At 44.1% G+C, this 27,975-nt stretch overlaps 1 protein-coding gene across 1 annotated transcript in view; it reads left to right on the top strand.

Moving 5' to 3' along the window:
* The window catches only part of LOC137634337 (myotubularin-related protein 10-B), a 291,307-nt gene that overhangs the window by 248,607 nt on the left and 14,725 nt on the right, over window positions 1–27,975 (top strand). Inside the window, exon 11 of the mRNA XM_068366732.1 lies at window positions 25,952–26,122. Within this exon, the coding sequence (XP_068222833.1) occupies window positions 25,952–26,122 (171 nt within the window). The remainder of the gene's footprint in view (window positions 1–25,951; window positions 26,123–27,975) is intronic.

The following is a 27,975-nucleotide window of genomic DNA, read 5'->3' as shown; positions in this document are numbered from 1 at the left end:
TTTTGGTGTCGCTTCCTCGGGATCTCTTTGTTTTGTAAGACTTTCTATTAGTTCCTTTTAGTAATTGTAGTCTTATTTTTTTTATGGACATCTAATTCAATGTTTTGGCATGATTTTATCTTTTATTCAGGCTATTTGGACAGTGTTAGTTAGCGGCTTCGGTCGGTAGCCTTTCATGCGAGAATTCTTGGCTTGTTGAGTTTTTACGGGGAATCGGAACGCGTTTTCATTAATTTTAGTCCTGCCTGTCGAGATCGGTATTTTACCCGATTTTGGTGGACTAAGTTTTGTTAAAATGGTATAGTTTCCTCTCCAAGTCGGCAACTACCCGAAATTGGAAAGTTTTGCTATTATTCCTTTTACGCCGTGTTCCTTTTTCTCCCATTTTCTCAATATGCCGATTTAGCCTATTTATTGAATTTCATTGCATTTTATTGTTTTTCATTTCGTAACGTCTACCATTATATATTGTTTTTGTTTGCGTGCTTCGCATCAGGTCTTCCATTGTGTTTCGAAGGGTAGTAACCCCCCCCCCTGATCACAGTGGTCACCTGATTTCGAGCCAGTCTCCTCCCCCTGGGTGTCCTCTCCCCCCTTACGCCTCTCGCCACTCCCTACATAGGGGGGGGTTGGCGTAGGTCACTTGCTTTTAGAGAATGGGAAGTCATCCGGGGTAGGGACTGGATCTTTCGCTCACTGTGTCATTGCGAGTAGCGTATGCGCCTCGCCTAGCCACCCCCACCCCTTTCTCTCAAGTTATCCATCCGTGTTATTATTCCTCCCGTCTCGGAGGGCCACGATATTTTGTGAATCGTATCTACTAATGGTAGTTATGTTTCTTTGATCGGATTCAGACATCATACTCTGTTCTGATACCTTACTTTATCCTATATTTGTTAACGTAATTTTATGGATGGTTGGTTCGTGAGGGAGAGGGGCTGCGACGGAGATTATAGTTTATGTTAGAGTTAATACATAGCATTTGTTTTTAGCAACGCATTTCTTCCGGCGCTACATTGCTTACGTAGCATTGGGTTTTTGCTCCGGATTTACGCATGTTTTCCGGCGCCACAATGTTATCTATTTTCGCCCTTCCTGTCATTAGGTTTAATTCATTTAATTTCATGCATTCCGGAGTCTACGGACTTCGATGGTTGTTTCTAGTCTGCTTGTCACTTCTTGCTTACGCTCCCCACCCCGGTGGGTATCCCGTGTGCTGGGAACTTTAATAAAGACTATTTTTTCATGACAGAGGCGTAACATGTTTTTTGAATACTATTTCGCATTATTTCCTTTAGATTAAGCACGCTATTTTCTGCTGGGTGTCACGGCGGAATTTAATTTCTTTAGTTTATTATATATATATATATATATATATATATATATATATATATATATATATATATATATATATATATATATATTATATATTCTTTTATCATGTTTGATCTCTGCTAGGGTTCCCGGCACAAGTTAATTTCATATTCCTATACCAAATTATCTTACTCGGTGGGATTCTTAGTCGCCGCACCCTAACCTCGGGAAGTAGCCCTGAGTTATACACTAAGGAGAGAAGGGAGACAGCCGGGAGAGAGAGAGAGATAGCTCTCACGATCTGTGAGTCGATGCAAATAGCGCTCTTCTCGGTTAGTCATGAATGGCCACCAGACGAGCCGGACTGAGTGTGAACCTTGCTACGTACCGCATCTCCCTCTATTCCCGGAATCCCATATTCGATATTCTTCCGCCCCGTGAGGGCCGGGATGACTTGAAATCGTATCCATGAGATAGTTACTATGTTTCTTTGATCGGATTCAGATAAAATTTTTTACTCTGTTCTGATCCCGTAGGTTGATTTCTTATATTACAGGATATTTGCAGTATGATTGTTCCGAAGAGAGTTACAGACGGAGATTTGTAGTTCTTGAATTTATATTGTTACGGGCCGGATTTACATCATTGGGAATTCATACTTCCAACCAAGTATTCCGGCAACAGTATTGGTGTCTCTAATTCTGGTTTCCTTGTATCTCCTTGTCCCAATCTTTATTCATCTATAAGTGCATCCTACTCTGGTAGGGGTATGGAAGGTTGAGAGAAGTTTCATAGTGGAATTTTTCTCTCTGGAGAGGGTGGACTGGTCCAAGATTAATTCAGCCGCCATTTCTACCAGTTTCAAACCTTTGTGTGGCAATACTTTGGATGACAGGAGATGGTGGAAGAAGGAAAACAGAATATTAGGGTTCTATTGTAAAACAGTAAGAAAGACCAACTCCGCTGAGCTATCCACAGTGGATTTAACTTAACTATATTTGTCACCGGTTTTACCGGCGAAATCAAGTATGATACCCATGTATCAAATTGACTTACAGGTGGTACGCTGTTAGGAGACAACATGCACTGCTGTGCTGCAGCAGTCGTGTGGGCTTGAGGTCTGCCGATCTCATGCCGGGTGCCATGCTCAATGGCCTCTTAAGGTACAACGTATGAGGTCGGCTCTACCCGAAGAGGGCAAGCCTTTTAGGCTACCCAAACCACTCCCAACCAGACCTTCATCGGTTTCTATTCTACTGATGGACTCAGCAGGGTCTAAACCTCAACATCAGGGGCCAAGAGCAAGAAGCTCAAAGGGGCAGACGCCGGAACATGATTTCGGTCCGGTGGCCTTCTCGAGCCAGCTCATGGAGAGGTTGCATAGTGTAGTCCAGTCCCAATTTGGTCCAATTGCCAAGCGTCTGCTGCCTATGGACAGTTTGGGCCAGGGACTGCAAAATCAGGAAAATATGATAGATAATCCTTGCGGTCCGGACTACCACAACAACAGTAGTTTGTGGTTCCGGACGTGTCAAAGCTCCCGGCGATCGTTTAGAACGGCCCGTGGCGATTGGCTCTTCATGCCCCGTTCTCAGAGGGCATGTTGACAATAGCAGGAGGTGGTCCCCGTCCGGTAGAAGATTTTGAATGGTATCCACCAGGTTTACAATTCATCTTCCCTTGACATGAGCGCCGAGCAAGCTTGGTCCGACTGGGTCCGGACTTTAAATGAGTGGGACGGTGTCAATACCAAGTTAACCCCTCATAAGAATACATACACTATGTTCGAGGTGGACGGGCAAACCCCGACACCATGTACCACCAAGGTAGTAGGCCTTACCTTTCAGGTGGATATGGAAGGCAAGCTCACGCCGCAAGTACGGGACTAACTTCCCTGTTGTTCCCAGAAGGCCAAGAATGCTGGATCGATGCACCAGCTACTTTCATGGCAGGGTCATTGGACTGTACTAGGACTGTGCCACCACACAGTTTAGTGAACGCCTCCCCGGACTTCCAGACTCTCTGGTTAAGATAGAATACGGTGCAAGAACCAGGCTGGGTAGATCTATCAACTCAGCCACAATGACGGAGATGACTTTGTTAGTCTACGAGAGGAGCCACTTTTTAAGATCCTGACAAAGTCTTTGCCTCACGCACTACAGTATGATACTGTACTTATGACTTTGCAGGGGTCCGTCGCCCTTGCCGGAAGCTCGTCTTACTTGAGGACTCCTTTAGGCATGAGCCTAACAGGTTACTTAAGGCCTCGATCTGGGGAGCGGACTTCTTCCCGAAGGACGTGGTAAATAGCACCCTCGGAGAAGCAACTGGAGTCAACCAAAGCCTCAGAGTCTGGTGGGGTCTAATTCCAAACAGTAAATTCGAGCCCACCGGACCGCAATCACGAGGCAGGAGATGACCAAGGAAGTTTCAGAAGTTTCAGTCCTTCCAAGGGCCACAGGCTTAGGATGTGCTACAGGCAATGCCAGTATCCCAGGTGAGCCAGCCTTCTACCTTAAGAACCCAGCCACAAAATCAATATGTGTGGGTAAGTCAACCGCCACTACTGCATTTATTGCATCTCCGGCGTATCATCCTTCCTTCGAAACACAGGGAGCGTTTCACGGATATAATACGCATGCGAGAGGTAGTAAAGCTAGGGGAGCCTTCCCGCATAGAAGACTCTCCAGGTAGGAGGAAGGCTGTACCTCTTTCGGAGCCGTTGGGCGTTCAGCAATTGGCATACAACGTCGTAATGAAAGATCTGAGGTGGAGATGGTTGAAATCAGCCCCCTCCACCAACCAGTTTTTATCAGATTCCTATGGCAGACCTAACACTTTACACAGGAGATCTTCTGAAGAAAGCATTAAAAGAGGTAATATGCTTAAAAATTTCAAGCACGTTTGTTCAGAGTCCCTAAGAAAAACTCGTACAAACGAAGAGTAACATAGATCTGTTCTTTTTTAATACATATATTCAATGCGACTAGTTCCATATGCTGACCGTCTCACAGGTGAGGACCTTTTGTCCCCGTGGGGCCATCACCACCTCTATAGATCTTACAGGCGTTTATTTTCATGTTCCGATAGCAAGGCTTTTTCGTCCTTTCCTAGGATTCAAGCTAGGCAAACGGGCTTACACCCTCAAGGTGATGCCATTCGGACTCAACATAGCGACCAAGTTATTCATTAAGTTGGAGGAGATAGTAGTCCAGGAGATGAGGACTCAAGGAATACAATTAGTGGCCTACCTAGACGGTTGGTTTATCTGGGCCAACAGCGTCAAGGAATGCCACAAGGCGTCGGGCAAAGTAATAAAATTTCTGGAATACTTAGTTGTTCCAACACGAATACTTACCTCGAACTACTTTCTTAGGAGTCACTGGTGATCTCCTCTCCGTCGACCAGAGTTTTGAGTATGTTACCCCCCCCCACTCCGCGCTCTAAGTAGCCTTACCCCCAGCATCAAGGAATGTGCCCCAAGGGTAGGATTAAGGTAGGTCGCTTGCTTGCTGGGTCACCTTCCTCATTAAGTTCTCTGGTCGCGAGGCGTTCACACCCTCGCTCTCGTATCTCTGTCGATCCTTTGTGTGCGTTCTAGTGCCCCACGTGTTCCCAGCGTGGCAACTTGCGTTTTCCAGTGTACTTTTCCCGGGTGTTCCTGTGCGTTCACCTTCCACCCGTGTGCTTACCCAGTGTATTCCTTGATTCCCTTCAAGGAATTAATAGCTGAAGGGAACAATTTTACAATAAATCATTCTTCCTCCCCTTATCCTCTGTTTTAGCCGTGTAGGGGCAGCTTATGTTCCCCTACAACCACGTGTCAGGACTACTAGTCCTGGAACGTAGTGCATTGGGTGCACTTCGGCACCAAGAGGAAGAATACATCCAAGAGGCTCATAGGAAGACGAGCCTCTCCTCGCCACTTACTTCCCGATGCCTCGTCGAATAGAGCTTCTTATACAGCCATCTTCCCCTACCCAGAGTAGGGGACGAGGTAAGTCAGTTGCGGGGAAGTGCCCATTGCTCTTCCCCAGGAGTTTGAGTGGGTGCGGTATAGCACCAAGAAGAAGTAGGCGACGAAGGGGTCGCCTAAGAAGACTAGCGCCGGGCGTCTCGTCCGACAGAGCTTCCCTACCACCCTCCCCTACCCAGAGTAGGAGACGAGGTTGGTCTGTTGTGGAGAAGGTAACTCCTAAGAAAGTAGTTCGAGGTAAGTACTACTTTCGAGAGTGTGTGGGGAGACGGAGTCCTGGTGCAAGCAGGCCACGTCTCCTCTGATGACCCCATGTGGGGGAAAAATTTCCCTAATTCTTCTCCAGTCTCTTTGGCGTATTTTTCAGTCTCTTCTGCAGCCGAGGGCGTCGCCGAGAAGGAGCCTCCCAAGTCTGTATTGCAGCGTTCCCCGGACCGGCAGCCCAGGGTTTTTCTCACCACGAAGGCCATCCTCCAGACGCAGATATAACCCTCGCAGGGAGAAATGCGAGAAGGCCTCTTCAGGCAGGCGTAAGGCCGCGAAGCTTCCGGTTCACCCCGCCAGCGGGTGTAACCGGGCTTCTTTACGGGCAGCCTGGCCGAATCAGCACAGCTGGTTTGGCCCTCGGACTTAAAGGAACGGTTCCCTCCGTCGGGTCAGCCCACGGGGATCCGCGTCCGCGTCCCCCAGAGAGAATACACGAACGGTAGTCCTCGACGGTACGGCGATGCCGGTTCTGACCCCCGAACCTGGTGCGGAGCTCCCGCCGGGGAAGACCGGTACCACCGCAAGGGAGTGCCTGGTATTCCAGAACCGAAGCGCCCGATGGGGAGTGCCCGGTGACCCGGCTCCTCGAGATCAAGCCGTAGGAAGGACTCTACAGGTAGGCGTAAGTCCCCGAAGCCTCCGGTTCACCCCGCCCAGCGGGGGAAACGCGCTTCTTGTCGGGCGGGCTGGCCGAACCAGCCCAGCTGGTGCGGCCTTCGGGTCGGAAGGAACGGTTCCCGCTGTCGGGTCAGCCCACGGGAACCGCATCCTCGGCACCCAGAGCCCTTGGGCGGACGAGAGTCCCCGCTGAACCAGCGATGCCTGCATTAACCCAGGCCCCTGGTGCGGACGTCCCCGCAGATGAAATCTAGTACCTCGGCAGGACGGCGCCCCTGGCCCCAAGAGCTAGACGTCCAGTCGGCGTGCCTGGTAACCCAGCTCCCCGGCCCCAAGCCGAGACCTCGGCTGACGGAGGGGAGGGTTCCCTGACGGAGGACTCCGCCTATAGGAGAGTGGTTAGCCTTTTCAGAAGGCACCACAAAATAGCGGAACCTGCGGCTACGGATGAAGATTCCTGGAAGTCAAGCCTTTTGAGGATCATGCAGACTCCCTCCCAACCTAAGACGTCCCTAGCACTTCCTCTAGCCCGAGATCTAGTCCTAGAGCAGGAGTATATCGGCAAGGTAGTGGCCAGCAATGCCGAGGCCCCCAAAACCCAGAGGTCCTCGAAATTGCTCCAGGGCCTCAGACCCCAAGGCAAAGTCTATGTGCCAGCGGGACGACGCCCAGGCCCCTGTAAGGTGGAGTCAGCCGTAGACATCCTTAGTCAAGGCGTTTCAGACGGTAGAGCCTCTTCGGACCCAGCCTGTTTCTCGCCAGCAGAAGCCTCCATGATGGAGAAAATGTCGAGAGACTTAGTAAACGTCTCCTCTTGGCTGGACTGGTGGGCTTCCACTTTGGTAGGTGTACAAGCCTCCTTCGACCCCGAGGACCCTGACCAGCAAGGCCTACTGAGGGACCTCATTACCTCCGGGGGTAAAACCCTTAAGTTTTTGACATATCAGTCTCTCGCACTAGCAGCTAACTGGGTGCTCTGGAAGCGAGACACTGTACTGGCGAAGGTGTCTCGGAAGGTACCAGACAGGGAGGCGCGAGCCATTCGCAGCCTACCCCTGTGGAGAGAGTCTTTGTTTCCTCTGAAGGAACTAGAGGCCATAATGGAGAAGGTCTCGAAAAAGAAGGAGGCTAACGTCCCCAGACCTACGACTCTTAGGAGACCGCCCTATAAGAGGTCCGTCTCGGATAGTGCCGCGACACCCCAAGCCTCTTCCAGCACTACGAGGAGAGAGGCCCTCCTCTTCCTCCTGGTCCGCAACGCCTCAGCCCCCCCGCAGGGGAGCTCCAGCGCCCTCAAGCTCCTTCAGATCGGGTTACTCCGCCTCTAGGAGAGGCAGATCAGGCCGCCCCTCTAGAAGAAGATAGAGTGGGAGGCCCCCTATCCCCGCCCAACCCTCGGGTTGGGGGATGCCTCAGACGTCATTGGCAAGCTTGGAAGGCTTAAGGAGCAGAGCCTTGGACAGTGTCCGTACTAAAGGAGGGCTACAGACTTCCGTTCCTAACGGAACCACCCCCTCTTATTCCGGCCAACCGGACAGAATGGCTAGCTCCCAAAGACCCGTTAAAGAGGACCGCCCTTCCAGAGGAGGTATCGTCCATGTTAGAGAAGGGTGCCATGGAAGAAGTTCTTCTCCCAGGGCCAGGTTTCTACAGTCGCCTGTTCCTGGTGGAGAAAGCGACCGGGGGGTGGAGACCGGTTATAGATCTGTCAGCTCTCAACAAGTTCGTCAAGATGACGGACTTCAAAATGGACACTCCGAAGTCAGTCCTGCTGTCCTTGAGGGAGAAAGATTATATGATGACCATCGACCCCAAGGACGCATACTTCCAGATTCCGGTCCACACCTCGGGTCGAAAGTTCCTCCGGGTGAAATGGGGTTCCCAGATCCTGCAATTCAGGACCCTTTGCTTCGGTCTGTCAACAGCGCCCCAGGTGTTCACGAGAGTCTTCACGGCTGTCTCAGTGGGGGCTCACGAATGAGGCATTCGCCTTATCAGATACCTGGACGACTGGTTGCTTCTTTCCGCCTCAAAGGTCCTCTTGGAGGAACAAGGGAGAAGTCTCCTCCAATTTTGCAAGGATCTGGGGATCGTAATCAACCTGAAGGAGTCAAATCTATCCCCATCCACCAGAATGAACTACTTGGGAATGACATTAGACATCATTCGGGGAAAAGTTTTCCCTTCGGAGGACAAGATAAGAAACCTCAGGCACATTAGTCAGTCGTTCCTGTCAGAACACCCCAGGAGGGCGAAAGACTGGCAGAGGCTGATAGGTCACCTGGTCTCATTGGAGAACCTAGTTCCCCAAGGGAGGGTAAGGCTCAGATCCATCCAATGGAATCTCAAGAACCTCTGGTGCCAGACGGATTCACAGCAGGTGCTAATCCCAGTCCTTCCAAACACGAGACCCTCCCTGGAATGGTGGCATTGCCAGTCGAACTCACTCAAGGGGACGCCCTTCGGGACCGGCCCTCCCAAGTTACTACTGTTCACAGACGCCTCCAACCAGGGATGGGGAGCCCATCTCTCGACGAAACGGCACAAGGGACCTGGTTGGAAGGGGAGAGGCAACTCCACATCAATGTCCTGGAGTTGAAAGCAGTCCAGAAGGCGTGCCTACACTTCGCAAGTCTGCTAAAGGGAAACACCGTGGCGTTGATGTGCGACAACGCCACGGTAGTGGCATACATAAAGAAACAGGGAGGCTTGAAATCGAAGGAGTTGTGTGATCTCACCATAGAGATTCTAGATTGAGCAGAAGAAAATCAAGTGGTGATGTTAGCAAGGTTCATTCCCGGGAAGAAAAATGTTCTGGCCGACGGCCTCAGCAGAATGGGCCAGATAGTAGGGACAGAATGGTCCCTTCTCCCAGAAGTAGCCAAGCTCATCATTCAACGCTGGGGTTCCCCGGTGATTGACCTCTTTGCAACAAACTCAACGTCCAACTCCCAGTCTATTGCTCCCCAGTACCAGACCCGAAAGCAGCCTTAGAAGACGCTTTTCAGCACAAGTGGGACAATCTGGATGTGTACGCCTTTCCCCCTTTCACGTTGATAAGACAAGTGCTCAACAGAGTAAGGACGGCCCCAAACCTAAAGATGACTTTGGTAGCGCCCTGGTGGCCGGAGAGAGAGTGGTTCGCGGACCTAAAAGACCTATCGAGTCAACCGCCGTGGCCTCTGCCCGCCAGGTCAGACCTTCTGCACCAGCCTCACTTTCTCAGGCTCCACGACAACCCACTCTCCCTACTTCTTCACGCCTGGAGACTATCGAGCGACTCCTGAAGAAAGAAGGATATTCTTCCTCCACGGCTAAGAGAATGTCTCTATACCTGAGAAAGTCGTCAGCCGCGGTCTACCAGGCAAAATGGGCCTCCGTCACGAAGTGGTGCTCTGAGAGGCACATTAGACCTCTTAAGGCCTCTGTCCCAGACATAGCAGATTTTCTGGTGTTTCTTAAGGACAAGGTAGGAAGGTCAATTCCAGCCACAAAAGGGGTTCGAGCCGCCTTAGGCCAAGTCTTCCTCCTGAAGGGCATCGATCTGGGGGCCTCGAGACACATAGCGATGCTTGTCAAAAGCTTCGAGCAGTCTTGCCCCCCTCAGGCGAGGAGGGTGCCCCAGTGGGACTTAGCCAAGGTCCTGAAGATGCTGTGTCGTCCCCCTTTTGAACCCTTGAAGGATATCGTAGACAAAGATCTCACCCTTAAGGCCATCTTCTTGCTGGCCTTGGCGTCCGCTAAGAGAGTGGGAGAGATCCATGGACTGTCATACGACGTCTCTCATTCAAAGGGGTGGAAAGAAGTATCCTTCAAGTTCGTGCCTTCTTTTGTGGCCAAGACTCAGAACCCAGCAGTCTGGGACCTGAGGTTTGAAGGTTTCTCAATTCCTGCCATCCCTAAGACAGGCAATGCAGAAGACTTAAAATTGTGCCCAGTGCGAACAATTACACCATCTCCTTCTGGTTGAGACAGGTTATCGCCAGAACCTACAAGGAAGATGGCATGGCAGTGCCAGGCACTCCCAGACCTCATGACATCAGGGGCCTGAGCACCTCCTTAGCCTTTGAGAAAAACATGGCAGTAGGGCAAATCCTGCGAGCAGGTACTTAGTCGAAGCAGTCAACCTTTACTGCCCACTACCTCAAGGACTACTCAAGAAAATCCTTGGACGGGTTCTCCATTGGAACAGTCATCTCCGCCCTCCAAGCGGTGTAACGGTAAAACCCCAGGCGCATTCAAGACTAGCGACCGGTAGGCACAAGTGCGGTTTCCTACCTCCTACCTAGTTGCTTACTTGCCTCTTCGGGGAGTACCGTCTGTTCCCAGAAAATAACACATTCTTCACGGCTACGCTTCGAGAAGGAACGTCAAAAGAAGTTTTTCAAAGGGTGAGTACTTAGACACTAACGTGAATTTTTGTGTAGTTACCCTCGCTTCCGCGCTTTAGTAGGTCCCGTTATCCAGAGGCCTCTTGGCCTCCACGGCCGGGTCAGTGGGTCAGAATAGCACTCCCTCCTCCTAAAGTGTAAGTCTCCTAAGAAAGTAGTTCGAGGTAAGTATTCGTGTTGGAACAAATCAAAAATTTTAAGTAATTTTTATTTTTCCTAACATACTTACCGAGAACTACTTTCGGGTAATGGCCCTCCCTTCCTTCCCCGAGTGCCTCTCTTCCCTGGCTAGCATTATGCTAATTCAATAGAACTTAATGAGGAAGGTGAGCCAGCAAGCAAGCGACCTACCTTAATCCTACCCTCGGGGCACATTCCTTGATGCCGGGGGTAAGGCTACTTAGAGCGCGGAGTGGGGGGGTAACATACTCAAAACTTTGGTCGACGGAGAGGAGATCACCAGTGACTCCTAAGAAAGTAGTTCTCGGTAAGTATGTTAGGAAAAATAAAAATTACTTAAAATTTTTCATATTTCCATAAAAATTTCAAAAAGTCCCGTCTTTCTCCAGCAACGTGCTTCCAGTGGTTAGGTCTTTAATGGATCCTGACCATACACAAGCAGTCGATTCCACCACAGAAGAGGATGGAGATAGTAAGAAACACAAGAGGATCTCTCAAGGACAAACTAACGACCCGGAGAAACCAAGAATGAGTCCTAGGTTTACTCCAGTTTCCCTCAGTAACAGACACATTACTGAGAGTCAATCTAGAAGATATCAATCGAGTTTGGCGCTCCAAGAGAACGAGAAATATTGAGTCAAAATTTCTCGGGTTCCACCTACAATAGGGGAAAAAACTTTAACAATGGACGAAGGTAAAAAACCTAGCAAACTCAGTACCTTTACGATTCCCAGCGACAACATTGGTGGTCTATTTAGATAACTCCCTAAGCGTATAAGGAGGCTATTCCCAATACAAATAGGTCCAGGGGTTGTGGACAGTGGCAATCCGACAACATCAATATCTTAGAAGTCAAGGAAATGTTCTTGACTCTAATAGGTCTTTCCCCATCACAGAAACAACATATCAGTAATTTTAGACAGCCAAGTGATAGTCCACTGCATTAACAGGGGAGGTTCCAAATCAAGTCACGCAAATTAAGTGATAGTAGCTATCTTTTCAATGGCAACAGGGAATCTTTGCCACCTGTCAGCTGTTCACCTGGCGGGAGTAAGAAATGTGGTTGAGGATGTTCTACCAAGGACACCTCCGCGGGAGTCGAAATGGTCCTTGGCCAAAAAGTCATTTAACTGTACCTACCAACAGGTTCCGGGTCCCTCAAGGAGACCTATTTGCCACGGAATCCAATCACAAGCCACAATGTCATGTGGCCCCCAACCTGGACTCTTGGCCTATGTCACAAACGGCATGTCCATAGATTGGAACAACTGACGGAGGATTTACCCGATTCCACCTTTAACCATGCTATTGAAAGTCCTGGACATGCTTAGGACTTTCAAAGGTCGGATTGCCCTCGTAGCCCTCAATTGGCTAATGCAACTGGTTCCCTATCTTGGTGGAACTAGGACTCCGATCTTGGTGGATTCCCAAAGCAAGTTAGCACGGATGGTACTATCTCACAGTGTGTCTGCTTCCTCACGGATTCAGAGTGCCTTCACTTTATGAACTATCAGAGATTTGCAGCACAAAGAGATGCGGAGATTGACCCTTTTAACACACTGTCCCTAGTGTCAGGAATATGAGATTCTACCCTTCGGGAAAATGATTCTGATGTAAGGAAGTTAGCCAATTTCTGGAAGACTCAGAGGTTCGGACGCTGACTACGAATCTGGCAGTTACCTTTATCAGAACTTTCTTGGAAAGAGGTCTAGCCAATAATACTATTACTATTGTTAAATCTGCTTTAAAGAAAATATTTCAGATCGGGTTCAATTTTAATCTTACAGATTCGTATTTTTTGTCTGTTCCGTGAGCCTGTACTAGACTAAAACCAGTAACTCGCCCTCACGCAGTTTCATGGGTTTTAGATGATGTCCTTGATCTAGATTCTGACTCTGGTATTGACTCATGCACTTATATAGCGCTTCTTAAGAAGACATTATTTTTTATAAGTTTAGCCTCAGGAGCCAGATTATCTGAACTCTCAGCATTATCTAGAGAACCAAATCATATTGATTTCTTTCTTCTGGTGGAATTTTATTCTCTCTAGATGGAAAATTCTTAGAATAGAATGAGGGTCCACAGAATAGATGGTCCCCGTGGAAGATTGTCCCACTTCCACAGGATCTATCTCTGTGCCCAGTTTTCACTCTGGAAAACTATTTAAGTAGACCTTCAGGACATTTGTTTATTATAAAGGATGGAGGAACCATTTCCCTGAAAGGAATCAGACAATAGATTCTGTATTTTATTAAAAGAACCAAGCCGGAATCTGTACCACATGGCCAAGATTAAAAAGATATAGTGGTTCATCCAGATTTAACACAACCATTATAACAGGGTCCTATCTTCATATATATATTTTCCCTTTCAGTGCCTTGTCTCCTAATAAGGAGCTGGGCGGCACCTGTCTTCCCTTTCCCTCCTACCTTAACATTAACCTTGATTTTGGGTGTAATTAAGAGATTGGTATATCAAAGATTTTAGTAAAACACGCTTAATTGAAGTACTCTATTTTTAAATCAGTTCATTAACTTTTTGTGTATTTCCAAGCTTATGGGACCAATTCTCTGTTACTATTTCACGGAGCGACACAGGTTGAGCCCAGAAAAGGGATTTTGACGAAGGAAAAATCTATTTCTGGGCGAGGAACCTGTGTCGCCCAGTGAACCCTCCCTCCTTTTTCCTCACCCTAGGCTGGCCCAAGCTTGGGGTGCTAATAGGAATGATGGGAGAAGGATAGGTAGTGGTGGTGGTGGGTGGGGGCAGTAGCTGTAGTGAACGACACCTCGTAGTAACGGGGGATTTTGAGGAGGGAGAAGTCTAATTGGAAAGGGATCTCTGGTAGTGGTATCACTCGCCCAGTTTTAATACCGACACCCTTTTAAGGGTGAGCGAGCTGGATATATTCCTAGCATTCCATGCAACTTTTTTCAGTATTTATACCTTTGAAATGGTGCTTTAAGGAGCACTTTTTTCTCTGGTATATTTAGCAGTATTTATACCTTTGAAATGGTGCTTTAAGAAGCACTTTTTTCTCTGGTATATTTAGCAGTCTTTATACCTTTGAAATGGTGCTTTAAGGTGCATTTCACTTGGCGACACAGGTTCCTCGCCCAGAAATAGATTTTTCATTCGTCAAAATCCCTTATTTAAGTCTTCAGGTAACAGAAAGGATAAAAAAAAAAAATAAAGAATAAAATTGTAACCAACTTACCATGGAAACAGGGATGAGTGGCTAACAAGAGTGAACTAGGAGGAGGAGGAGGCAGGGAGAGAGGGCTGAGACAGCATAGCCTAGCCTACGATATACATAGACACACACACAAACTTTTTTTTTTCTTACTTTGCATTTTGTATTTTTTTTTTTTTAGCTTTTCCTTTAGTATTTTTTTTGGCTTCGTTTTTTTAATTTTTTTTTTTTTGGCTTTTTGTTTTCTAATCTTTTTGCTTTTCATTTTGTATTTTTTTTTTTTTTTTGCTTTTCTTTTTTTCTACACCTTCAACACTTGGACTGCGTGGTCATTTTATAAGAAAGCGATCAAGAGAGGTCTGCTTTTGCCTCTTTTTTTAAGATTTTTCTGAAGTGTATTAGGCATTTAACATTATAATAAGCACTCGCTCTCCCTGTATGCAATTTCTCAGGGTGTCTTTTTTCAATAAAATCAGATACTTTGTGCCACATGCCAAGGATCTCACAAATTTTTCTTGAAGTTAGCACCTCCTCTTCCTCGACCTTCTCCTCACTGCTGTGTTCCTGCATCACCTCCATGTGGGCAATCTCCTGTAACTCCTCCAGCTCCTCCGTTGTGAGTTCTTCAGCATGTTCTTCAACCAACTCCACATCATCTGCCTCATCTACCTCCAGCCCCATGGAACAACCAATAGAAACAATTTCCTCTTCAACAGGTGGTTCTGGTGTTTGATCGACCCCCTCAAAGTCGTACTCGGCAACAACACTTGGCCATAGCTTTTTCCAGGCTGAGTTCAAGGTTCTCCTGGTAAAACCTTCCCAGGAAAGATTGATCAATTTAAGGCAGATTACGATATTATAATGATCTTTCCAAAATTCACTTAAAGTGAGGCTGGTGTTTCCAGTTACCTCGAAACACCGTTTGTATAGGTGCTTTGGGTAGAGTTTCTTGAAATTCAATATCACTTGTTGGTCCATAGGCTGAAGGATAGATGTCGTGTTGGCTAGCAGATACAACACTTCAATGAAGTTATATTCATTCAAGATGTCATACTCAAGACCTGGAGGATGACTAGGAACATTGTCCAACAGAAGGAGACAGTTAAGCGGGAAACCATTTTCTGTTAAATATTTCTTAACAGCAGAACCAAAGGCTAGGTTCATCCACTCGATGAGGAACTGCTGTTACTCAGGCCTTACTATTAGCATGCCACATGACCGGTAGCTTTTCTTTCAACACCTTATGAGCAAAGGCCCTGGGATTCTCGGAGTGGTACACCAACAACGGCTTCACCTTACAATCACTGGTAGCGTTAGCGCAAAGTGTGAGAGTAAACCTAGCCTTCATAGGGTTATGTCCGGGAAGCTTTTTTTTTCTTTTTTTCCTTCAAAAAAAGCCCTGTCTCATCACAATTAAATACTTGTTGAGGTATGTAGGCTTCCTGGGCAGCAAGAGAATTAAACCGTTGAATAAATTCTTCAGTAGCCTTCACATCTGCACTTGCTGCTTCGTCGTGCCTAACGACGGGGTGGATGCCAGTTTGTTTTTTTTTATTTTCAAACCAGCCATGGCAGGCTTTAAACTCATCTCCAGTGCCTTGCAATGACTCTCCTCCCTCCTCAGCTGCATCCCATTTAAGGTCATTGAAGATGGCAATAGCCTTTTCAGAAATTATAGTTTCTGTAACCGAGTCACCAGCCATTTCGTTTTCCTTTATCATTATCAAAAGGGAGCTAGTGAGGGTTGAAGAGCTAATAAAACCGGGGGTAAAAAGTAAATATCATGAAAGGTTGAAAATGGCATATGACGAAGTGAAAGTAAGAGAAACTGGTAATTTAGAGGAGTGGAAGTTAGTAAAAGAAAATTTTGTTGGGATTGCAAATGATGTGTGTGGCAAGAAGTTTATTGGAGGCAGCATGAGGAAGGGCAGTGAATGGTGGAATGAAGGAGTGAAGGTAAAAGTGGAAGAGAAAAAGAGGGCTTTTGAAGAATGGCTGCAGAGTAATAGTGTAGAGAAGTATGAAAAATATAGAGAGAAAATATAGAAGTAAAGTGCAAGGTAAGTGAGGCAAAGAGGGCAACTGACCTGAGGTGGGGTCAGGGATTGGGTCGTTCATATGAAGAGAATAAGAAGAAGTTTTGGAAAGAAGTGAAGAGAGTAAGGAAGGCTGGCTCAAGAATTGAAGAGACAGTGATAGATGGAAATGGAAGGCTGTTAAAAGGAGAGGAGGCAAGGAAAAGGTGGGCGGAATATTTTGAAAGTTTACTGACTGTTGAGGATAATAGAGAGGCAGATATAATTGCTGTTGCAGGTGTTGAGGTGCCAGTGATGGGAGATGAGAATGAGAGAGAGATTACAAAAGAGGAAGTGAGGAGAGCACTAGATGAAACAAAGAGTAGGAAAAGCATCTGTTATGGATGGTGTGAAAGCTGAGATGTTGAAGGAAGGGGGTGTGACTCTACTTGAATGGTTGGTGAGATTGTTTAATATGTGTTTTGTGTTGTCAATGGTACCAGTAGATTGGGTTTCTGCATGTATTGTACCCCTATATAAGGGTAAGGAAGATGTGCATAAGTGTTGTAATTCAAGGGGTATTAGTTTGATGATCGTAGTTGGAAAAGTGTATGGTAGAGTACTGATTAATAGGAATAAGGATAAAACAGAGAATGCAATCTTAGAAGTACAGGGTGGTTTTAGAAGAGGTAGGGGTTGTATGAATCAGATTTTTACAGTTAGGCAGATATCCAAGAAATATTTAGCAAAAGGTAAGGAGGTGTATGTTGCGTTTATGGATCTGGAGAAAGCGTATGATAGAGTTGATAGGGAAGCAATGTGGAATGTGATGAGGTTATATGGAGTTGGTGGAAGGTTGTTGCAAGCAGTGAAAAGTTTCTACAGAGGTAGTAAAGCATGTGTTAGGATAGGAAATGAAGTGAGCGATTGGTTTCCGGTGAGAGTGGGGCTGAGACAGGGATGTGTGATGTCACCGTGGTTGTTTAACTTGTATGTTGATGGAGTGGTGAGAGAGGTGAATGCTCGAGTACTTGGACGAGGATTGAAACTGGTAGACGAGAATGACCATGAATGGGAGGTAAATCAGTTGTTGTTTGCGGATGATACTGTACTGGTTGCAGACGCGGAAGAGAAGCTTGGCCGATTAGTAACAGAATTTGGAAGAGTGTGTGAGAGAAGGAAGTTGAGAGTTAATGTGAGTAAGAGTAAGGTTATGAGATGTACGAGAAGGGAAGGTGGTGCGAGGTTGAATGTCATGTTGAATGGAGAGTTACTTGAGGAGGTAGATCAGTTCAAATACTTGGGGTCTGTTGTTGCAGCAAATGGTGAAGTGGAAGCAGATGTACGTCAGATAGTGAATGAAGGATGCAAAGAGTTGGGGGGAGTTAAGGGAGTAGTAAAAAATAGAGGGTTGGGCTTGAATGTAAAGAGAGTTCTGTATGAGAAAGTGATTGTACCAACTGTGATGTATGGATCGGAGCTGTGGGGAATGAAAGTGACGGAGACACAAATTGAATGTGTTTGAGATGAAGTGTTTAAGGAGTATGGCTGGTGTATCTTGAGTAGATAGGGTTAGGAACAAAGTAGTGAGGGTGAGAATGGGTGTAAGAAATGAGTTAGCAGCTAGAGTGGATATGAATGTGTTGAGGTGGTTTGGCCATGTTGAGAGAATGGAAAATGGCTGTCTGCTAAAGAAGGTGATGAATGCAAGAGTTGTTGGGAGAAGTACAAGAGGAAGGCCAAGGTTTGGGTGGATGGATGGAGTGAAGAAAGCTCTGGGTGATAGGAGGATAGATGTGAGAGGGGCAAGAGAGCGTGCTAGAAATAGGAATGAATGGCGAGTGATTGCGACGCAGTTCCGGTAGGCCCTGCTGCTTCCTACGGTGCCTTAAATGACCCCGGAGGTAGCAGCAGTAGGGGATTCAGCATTATGAAGCTTCATCTGTGGTGGATAAAGGGGGAGGGTGGGCTGTGGAACCCTAGCAGTACCAGCCGAACTCGGTTGAGTCCCTTGTCAGGCTGGGAGGAATGTAGAGCGGAGATATCCCCTTTTTGTTTCATTGTTTGATGTCGGCTACCCCCCAAAATTGGGGGAAGTGCCTTGGTATATGTATGTATTATCAAAAGTAAGCGCTCCATCTCATTATGCAAATCAGAACGCAATTTTGACGTAATAGTTACGTCTTTAGAAGGCTGCACCTTTATTGCGTCCTTTTGTTTGAGAATGGTAGATATGGTAGACGCATTGCAGCCATATTCAGCGACCAAATCGCAGATTCTCACACCTCATTCATGCTTTCCTATTATCTTGTCCTTTATTTCCTTTGAAATTGTTTTCTTGATTTTTTTTTCTCATCACTATCCTTATCCTTAGACTTAGGACCCATGGTTCACACAATAAATGTTAATAAAATAAAGGAAAACATATGAGAATCATAAACACACAACAACACAATGTTTTCTATAGGATGACAACGAACACACTGGGAGAGAGAAGTTCGTAACCTCAGGTGCTGAGTGAGCGTTTAGATCGACTCAGGTAGCCGTACAAACACTCTGCCACCTACCGATGAGGTTGCGCGATTTTTGAAATCGTATCTCTACATAATCGTCGTATCATAGGTGCGTAAATATAGATACAATTTAGCGTCGTATTTCAAAGAAATTGTATCTTAGTGCATTCATATCTCAAGGTATTACTATATTGAGAACCATATAACCTACAAAATAAAATTCATACATTTGCGGTTTCACGATACGTACCCTCACGTCCCACCGATTTCAACTAACCGCGTTCCTTTGCCCTAAGGCCTGCCTAACGCTTTTTCCTTCCCTGCATAGCACCTCACTCTCGCATCATCCCTCGTGTGTGCATCTTCTACTTCATTCGTCTTTGTATAGAATCACATGATGTAAAACATCTGTTCATATCCAGTGTGTTTATAGTTATTTTAGTATAAAGTGTGATACATACAATAAGCTACCCCACGCACTAAACAGTTGATTTCTCAAGAGTTGCACCATACTTCAAACACACTGCGTAGAACTTCGTACGTAAAGTTAGTGGTGTTATACTGCTACTTTTTCTTTTGATTTGTATTGTTAGTGTATTTATTGTGTATTAAGTGTTATTGATTTATAACCTACTGTACAGTACTGTATAATAAATACCAAACTTTACAGTAGTTTTGTTGATAGAGGCTATGTGTACTGTACAGTAGTTGGAACGGTGTGAGTCGACCTGCTGAAAACAGCGATAACTTACAAGTGTAAAAATAGGAAATTAAGCTGTATACTGTTGTACTGTAGTGATTGTACAGACAGTCCTAAGGTATAAATATCCAATTTGCGAACTCAGATTTACGAACGCAAATTACCGCAAGTCAAAAACAAACTTTATAGTTATAATTTTGAAATAAGCGCCACTTCCGACTAGTTCCTGATCCCGCCGCTACTACTAAGGCTGTTAAACACTGACCTGCTTCATTCAAAATCAATTGTGTTTGCTATTGTGAATATAGTAGCTGTTTCTGTGTATTACGTCTGCTGTGTTTTTGCCTTATATCCATAAATTACAATAACATCAACTATGGCTAATGTGTTAGGCGGTATATCTTAACAATCTATGTTTACCAACAGTTATATAAGCGGATGAGCAACTTGGTGGAGTAATGAGCTTTGGGTGTGAAGGAAATGCCCCCCTAAATCTCAATGAAGTCATTGACAGCAGGGTGACAGATTGGGTTTAAGGCGATAGACAAACTTTCTCTTCGAATTTTACTCCTGATGCCTGGTGGTTGATCTTACTAGAATTAGTATGGACTGGCAGGGGTCACTCGACTAGTTAGATACGCACTGCACATCACAAGGAACTGGCTATCCTTTGATGTAACTAACCAATGAATCCTCTATTGATTTAGTCAATTAATGGAAAGAGAAGATGACAGAATGGCCTCCAGTCCCGGGCATAGTGGAGTGCTAAGAATCTCCCGGTTTATAAATACTAAAGAAAAATTTAAAATTGGTAATTAGAACATTAGAACCATGAATCAGATTGGGAAGTTACAGCAAGTGGAGAATGAATTTATGAAATATGATTTGGATATCTTAGCCCTAAGTGAAACACGTAAGGGGATAGGTAAAGAAATTTTTAGACCAAAAAAATTATATACCTACTCAGGAAGAACAGATGGAGTTAGAAGAGAAGGGGTAGGAATAATGATGACACCAAGAGCAGAAAAGGCATCAACGGAATGGAGAACTGTAAATAGTAGATTGTTACTTGCAAAGTTTAAATCAAAGCAGCGCAATGAGTATTATAGTTTGCTATACACAAACAAATGACTCCCTTGAAGAAAGGAAAGATAAATACTACAAGGAACTGGTTATCCTTTGATGTAACTAATCAATGAATCATCTATGAATTTAGTTAGTTAATGGGAAAAGAACTTGACAGAATGGCCTCCAGTCTCGGGCATAGCGTGGTGCTAAGAATCTCCCGGTTTATAAATACTAAAGAAAAATTGAAAATTGGTTATTAAAACATTATTAGAACCATGAATCAGATTGGGAAGTTACAGCAAGTGGAGAATGAATTTATGAAATATGGTTTGGATATCATACCCCTAAGTGAAACACGTTGTAAGGGGATAGGTAAAGAAATCTTAGGCCAAAAAAATATAAATATCTACTCGGGAAGAACAGATGGAGTTGGAAGAAAAGCGGTTGGAATAATGATGACACCAAGAGCAGAAAAGGCATTAATGGAATGGAGAACTGTAAATAGTAGATTGTTACTTGCAAAGTTTAAATCAAAGCAGCGCAATGAGTATTATAGTTTGCTATGCACCAACAAATGATTCCCCCGAAGAAAGGAAAAATGTATACTATGAAGAACTGCAGAGTGTAATAGATCAGATCCCAGAGAGAGAGATATGAAAACTGTGGTTGGTGACTTCAATGCTATAATTGGAAGCAATAATCAAGGTATAGAGAATGCGATGGATGTTGAGGGTCTTGGGGAAGATGCTAATGAAAATGGGCACATTTTATGAGTTTTTGTTCAACAAACAATCTTGTTATTGAAGGTACTCTTTTCCAGCACAAGGACATCCATAAATATACATGGACTTTACCATGTGGCAATTATAAAAAGCGAATAAGTCACATAGTCATTGATAAAGAGAGAAGGAGGACTCTGAGAAATGTAAGAAGCTATACAGATATTAGTAGTGATCACCAGCTCCTCTTTGCCACACTGAAATTAAAACTGAAGCACCCAACAGAAATGTAGATAGAATACCTAGGTTTGATACAAGTAAACGTAGATAAAATACCTAGGTTGGATATAACTAAGCTTCTCTAAGATAAGCATACAGAAACCTTTGCATTTGAATGTAGGAATCGATTTGCAGTCTTAAAGACTTTAAGAGACGAAGAGCAGACAATTAATGAAGAATAGTGGGATATTAAGAAGTTTTGGGACCTGCAGTTGCAAAGAGAAAACCATGCCTATCAAATGATACTTGGGATACTTTGAAAAGAAGACAAATACAGAAATTGATTGTTGAAAGTTTTCGAGGAAGTAATAAAAAATAACAGGGTAGAGCTTGCTAAGTATTTTAGTATTGATAGTGAAGTCAAAAGAAAAGCCAGGAATGACTGGAGAGAATGTTTAGACATGAAAGCTAATGAGGCTAACAAAGCTATGAATCCAGGGAGTGGCTATGGTGTAAGAATTGCTTATAGAATTATTAATGAAATCTCGACTGGAGCAAAGAAAAAGCATATACCCATCAAAAAGAGGTGGATCTGTTATATAACAACAGAAGATGAAGAAAGGCAACGTTGGATGGAACTCTTAAGTGAGATCATGAATAGGAGATATGAAGGGGGATAATTTGATTTATATACCTGAAGCTGAGGAAGATCTTCATGTGCCCATGAATGAATTCAATGTGTTTTAAGTCAAAACTATCATTAAAAACTCAAGAGATGGAAAGCCCCTGGATACGATGGAATAACTGTTGAAATGATATTGGCCGAAAATGAAGGGTCTCCCAGATTACTTACAAGATTATTTTGTAGAATGTGGCATGAAGATGCAAAGCCTGATGAATTAGGGCTAGGAGTGTTGGTGATAGTAGCAAAAAAAGAAAAAAAAAAGATCTGACTTATTGCAATACTTAGGGGCATTATACTTACGTCAGTCATCATGAAAATATATAGCATGCTCATTCTAAAGAGATTAGAGGGAAAGATTGATGAAAAGCTGAGAGATAAACAACCAGGACTTAGAAAAGGTAGCTCTTGCAGGACATCTATGTCCTCAGTAGACACTGATCCTCACCGTTTGTGTCCTGCCTGTAGAGGTCAACGGTGGGAAACTGATAATACTTATGATGAATGCCGGGAGTGGTCTGCTTCCTAGTGGGAAAGCTTTGAGCGACGACAGCAGAAGCCTAAAAGGGATTCTTCTCCTTCAGGGTCTTCCTCAAAGCAGAAGAAACCTCCCAATCTACCTCCAAAGCTCCTGTTCAGCCAGTTTCCTCCAGGAAACCGTCGAACAGTAGCGCAGGCCTATTAACTCCTGAATAACCTCGGTTTTCGAGAAACGGTGCTGCTTCCTCTAGCATAGCAGCCCCTCCTCTCCCCAGGGGAATCCTTATCTATCAGGGGTGTCCGTTTATGGTATTGTACTGCCCCCTTCGAAGGAGATTTTGCTGTAGCTCCTTCAGCGATGTGTAGAATGGCAACATTCTTCTGCCATAGAAGAAGATCCATAGGCTCTACTAATTGTTGATCTTCTTGACCCTGAGGAGTCGTCTGCTACCCTGCCTGAAGAATCCGGCCCTGCCTCATCCTCTGCTCCTGCCGCCGTTGCCAAGGACTGCGCTCATCCAAGGCAAGTCTCTCCTGCGGGTGATCACCTCTCTCGTTCGTGAGAGAGACCACCCATAGAAACACCTCTTCGTAGGCCTGCCAGAGACCAGCTTGCTGGTCAGCCCTCCCCTGCGAAGGCTCAGACGTTTTCCTTTGCCTTCGACAAAGAGATGGAAGTTTGGCACTTCACCATCTGCTGCTGAAAGATTGCCTTCGGAGGATCTGCCATCACCGAGAGATCATCAGTCTGATGACTCGCCAGTCTCCGCTGCTCGCCAGTCTCCGCTGCTCGCCATCTGGTTCCCGACCTTCACCTGTATCAATGGACTTGTTGTTCGTCATTCTAACACTCCTCGCCAACGAACTGTTGTTTGCGGTTCGCCAGCTGGTTCCAGTCACCTGGTTCCTCATCTCTTGGCCGCTCGTCAACAAGCAGTTAATTGTCATTCTCCATGGTTCGCCATTCACGAACTCACCTCTCCCCCAGCAGTTCGTCAACAGGTGACCGCTCATCACTCTTTGGTAATACGTGATCGTTCGCTCACCACAACGATTACTGGAACCTTGACTATCCCTTGACCATCGTCAGCGCTCACCAGAACGGCGCTGTTCTAAGATGAGATGGTGTCACGTCCATCTCGTGCGTCTACCTGATGACGAATGACAGTAGGCACACACAAATTTTTTAGCTGGTTCCCGCACTGATGTGTATAAATAGCACACTTACTTGTACCTGAAAGCGAATGTTTGATTTGTTTATAAATCTGTATGTACAGAGCTAACAAAGCATTCGCACTTGAAGGATACAACCAGGTCTGTAACGCCTGGCGAGGTCTACCTGAAAAATTTTAACAAGAAAATGTAGTCATCCTTGGAGAGAACCTGGCTGCTTCCTTTTGAGGGGAAGACTTACCTTCAGGATCTCTAGATATCAAAGCCAGTTCAGAATTGTTGTGAGTCCAGATAGAAGGACAATAAGCTCCTTTTTTAATTAAGCCACTTCAGTACCTGGTGAAGTAGGAAATGTTCGGATGTAGAAACGAATTTTCCCATAAGAATACATGGTAATTCATTTAATTCGTTCCTCAGCCTAAAAACCCATAATCAATCCGTAATAAATGGCTACACATAATTACACATAACAATCACATAACTGCATAATATGAAAGAAGCATGTAAAAAAGATAATTATAAAGAAATAATAAATAAAAAATGTGTTTTATTGCCACTTTACCTTAGAGACAGGCCAACGCAGGTGTAGGATTTGCTACGCCAGGAGGAGACGGACAATCGGCGAGAAGGTAGACATGGTGTTAACATGTTCTTTAAATAAATACTCTCTCTCTCTCTCTCTCTCTCTCTCTCTCTCTCTCTCTCTCTCTCTGTTCTTCTTCACTGTTAGTGTTAGAGACATCTATTAATTTTTTCTGAGAGAGAGAGAGAGAGAGAGAGAGAGAGAGAGAGAGAGAGAGATTAAACAAAAATGAGAGATTAAACAAAAATGTGTTGTGTACATATGATTTTTAACAGCGTTAATGAGTTGAAAGACAGTTAAATGTAACTAAAAAAACAATATCAGTGAATCTGAATTCCTTTATCAAATAAAACAAATATTGATACAAACACACTCGTGTGCGTATGCGCAAACACACACACGCACGAGGAGACACGATCGGCGAGGAGGTAGAGATGGTGACTGTGATAACATACCGTAACTTACACTACGGAAATTTTGATCTAACTTAGCTTATTTATTTTTTTTTTTATTTTTATATTTCATATTTTTTACATTTTTTTTCTTTTGATTTTTTATTTTCATCACTTTCAGTGTTGAGTTACGGTATATTATCGCAGTCACCATCTCTACCTCCTCCCCGTCTCTCTTACTGGGTAGCAATTCTTGCACCTGTGTGTGTGTCTTTGTGCTTACGCACACAAGTGTGTTTGTATCAATATTTGTTTTAGTTAATAAAGGAATTCAGATTAGCTGTTATTACTTTCTTAGTTACATTTAATTGTTCTTCAACTCGTTGACGCTGTTAAAAATCATATGTACTCTAAACACATTTTTGTTTAATCTCTCTCTCGGAAAAAAAATAATAGACGTATCTAACACTATAACAGCGAAGAAGAACGAGAGAGAGAGAGAGAGAGAGAGAGAGAGAGAGAGAGAGATTTTATTTAAAGAACATGTTAATGCTATGTTTAGAGAGAAACAGAAAAAGAGAGAAGTCTTATTTAAAAGAGCTTGTTAATGCTATCTTGGTTTTCTTTGCTTCACTTTTTCTTTCTTTCTGTTCATCACGCTGGCCCTTCTCACAAATGATCGTTGCCAACAATCTCTCTGTCCTTTATCCCTATCAACAAAAGGCGTTCTATCTCTTCCAGGGTATTGCTACGATGTCTTGTAATAATGGTGATCCCCTTCGATGGTTATTTGCTTTAATGGCTGCCTTCAGCTTGATGATCCTCGAGATCATAGGCCTATTCCGGCCATATTGTTTAGCCATACAGTATCACTCACATGCACACTGCTCTCATGTTTTTCTATAATTTCTTGCTTCAATTTTAATTAAAGAATTGCCTTCTTCCTGTACTGAAACTTAGCCTCTCTCTCTCTCTCTCTCTCTCTCTCCTCTCTCTCTCTCTCTCTCTCTCTCTCTCTCTCATTTCTTTTACACTTCACTGTCTGTATATTACAGGTATTTATTTTGTACTATATTTTGTTTAAAAGTATAATACGCTTAGGTCCATGACTGTACTTATTGTTAATGATATGCAAGAGCTCATGAGGTGAGGGGTTCCTGGGTGATTGTGTTATAATATTTTTAGTTTCTGTTTATATTTTTGTTTTATTTCAGTACTGTACAGTACTTATTTCCATTCCTTTATTTTTTTCCTTTAATTTTAATTATATACATGTTTTACAGCATGTTGGGAACTCAATTATAATAATTTTTTGTTCTATGTGGGTAGGAACTTTTATCCCTGAAACCGTTATAATTCATATTCTAATTGTATAGTGATAGTTTCCAATATGTAGATGTGATCATTATTATTTGTAAGCCATGATTTCATTAAGATACCTCCATCTAATTAGATTGTCTCTTTTTAGAGTCCTGTATGGCTGCTATTTTTGGACTGTGTACATCAAGTTACTTTGCAACATCCTGGAGCTCTGGAGTTTACTTCAGAATATTTATTGGCATTATGGCATGCTGCACACTGCTCATTACATTCTACATTCATGTTCAATTCTGTCAGTGCAAAATCTTCTGCTATTGCTGTAAGTAAGGAATTTTGTTTCACTACTGCTGTATTTGTATGTTTTTTTTAAAGAACTTTTTTTGTTGAATATTTGATCAATCAAATTTCTCTGCATCATCAATTACAGTACTCAGATTGTTTAGGGAATAATAATAATTTCAATACTAAATAACTTCTTATATTAGGAGCAGCAATATTCATGTAATTGATTACCATACCATTTACATGTACAGTAATGTATACTAATACTATAAAATGTTTGAAAGTTGGACAATGATAGGGGTTGTTTTGTGGTTCATAAAAGTATAATTGATTTATATCCATTACTATAATTTAGCATTATTTGAGCATCACTTTAAAACTAAAAAATATAAAGAACAGAGTTTGGTAGGTTGGAGTATGTGTAACTCATGAGCTCTAATTGGGATTTTGGAAATTAAGATTATTGCATTTTTTCTAGGATAACATCTATATTTCAGGTTTCAAATAGTATTTTTAATGAAAAAAATTGCTTTATTATTGAAACTTTCTTTTTATATAGTTATGCCAATGCATCCAGTCCCTTACTCAACCCTTTTCTAACCAAAGTACTTATTTATTTACTTTTTCTTCAAGAATTCGAGGGAAAGATATTGATATTAGTATCCCATATTGTATACTGTCTAGTAACAGGACTCCCTGATCCATCTGCTCAGTCTCCTTTAAGGGTTCTAGTCCTTCAAGGCTTTCTGCAGCCATGCCTGCAGTACTTGTCTTTCTCTAGACCCTGATTGGGACTACCTACAACCTCCTCCACTTGAAGGGATCTTGGTGTATGCACAACCCTTTCAAGAAACCCAACCCAGTCGTAGTAGGAAGGCTGGAAAAGGGAGGAGTGAAACGAAGAGAACAGCATTCCCCCTTCTGCTGCCAGGAATATGTGGAAGCCTTTCAAGCAATTGGGCAACCTGGCAGAGCCACGGGACCAAGCCTTGGGTAGGGAGTGCCCTTTTGTACGGGTAGGGAGTGCCCTTTTGTACGGGTAGGGAGTGCCCTTTTGTACGGGTACTTCCTTTTCTGGACCATTAGTCCCCGATCTCACAGACCAATGGTGTTTACCAACATCCCTCTAACATCACCTAAATTCCTGGCCTTACGGGTAGAGGTTGAATAAAAATGCTCTTGAAGTTGTATGGGCTAGCTCTGTAAAAGTTGAGCTTGACTCATTTGGCTGGTTAATCTCTTCCCTTTTAATATAAATAATTGAAGTAGTGCCAAACTAGTCTCCGGCCTTTTTGAGTTGACTCTAATTGGTGGATAAGTTGACCGGGAGTTAGAAACCTGTCATCAACCTCTCTCCTCTGAACCAGTTTGTTCAGTAAACTAAATTCAAGATGGAAATGGTACAATCTGTACAAAGTTCCATCAGAGAAGAGACTCCATGCTTTCAGTAGATCTGAAGGATCAGCCCTCTCGGAAGTAACTTCGCTTGTTCCTCTAGTCTACAGTATGGTGTACCAATTCAAAACTTTGTGTTTTGGATGTCTACAGCTCCCATGGTGTTCACTCTGGTAAGAGCTTGGTTACGTTCTCACGGGATATGTCTGTTGATGTATCTCAACAACTGTGATGTTAGCCTCCTCCATGAGGCAATTGCTACAGAATGGAGATTGAATTCTCTCCTTTTTTTGTCATCTGAGGATTGTGACAAATTGGGAAAAGTTTAATCTTAAACCTAAGCAGAGGTTTTAGTTTAGTAGAGACACGGTAGCAGCAAGTCCTTCTATCAGACAATCACATTAGTAAGGTCAGAGGTAGTGCAAGTATTTCTCTCCAAGACTACTCCCAGCTCGGCGCTGACCGATGCCTCTGGGCCACATTTTCTCATTGGAG

The sequence above is a fragment of the Palaemon carinicauda genome, chromosome 44 (genome assembly GCF_036898095.1).
Source record: "Palaemon carinicauda isolate YSFRI2023 chromosome 44, ASM3689809v2, whole genome shotgun sequence".
Taxonomy (NCBI): Eukaryota; Metazoa; Arthropoda; class Malacostraca; order Decapoda; family Palaemonidae; genus Palaemon; species Palaemon carinicauda.
Note: the sequence above shows the minus strand (reverse complement) of the source record. Positions and strands in the feature narration are given on the sequence as shown.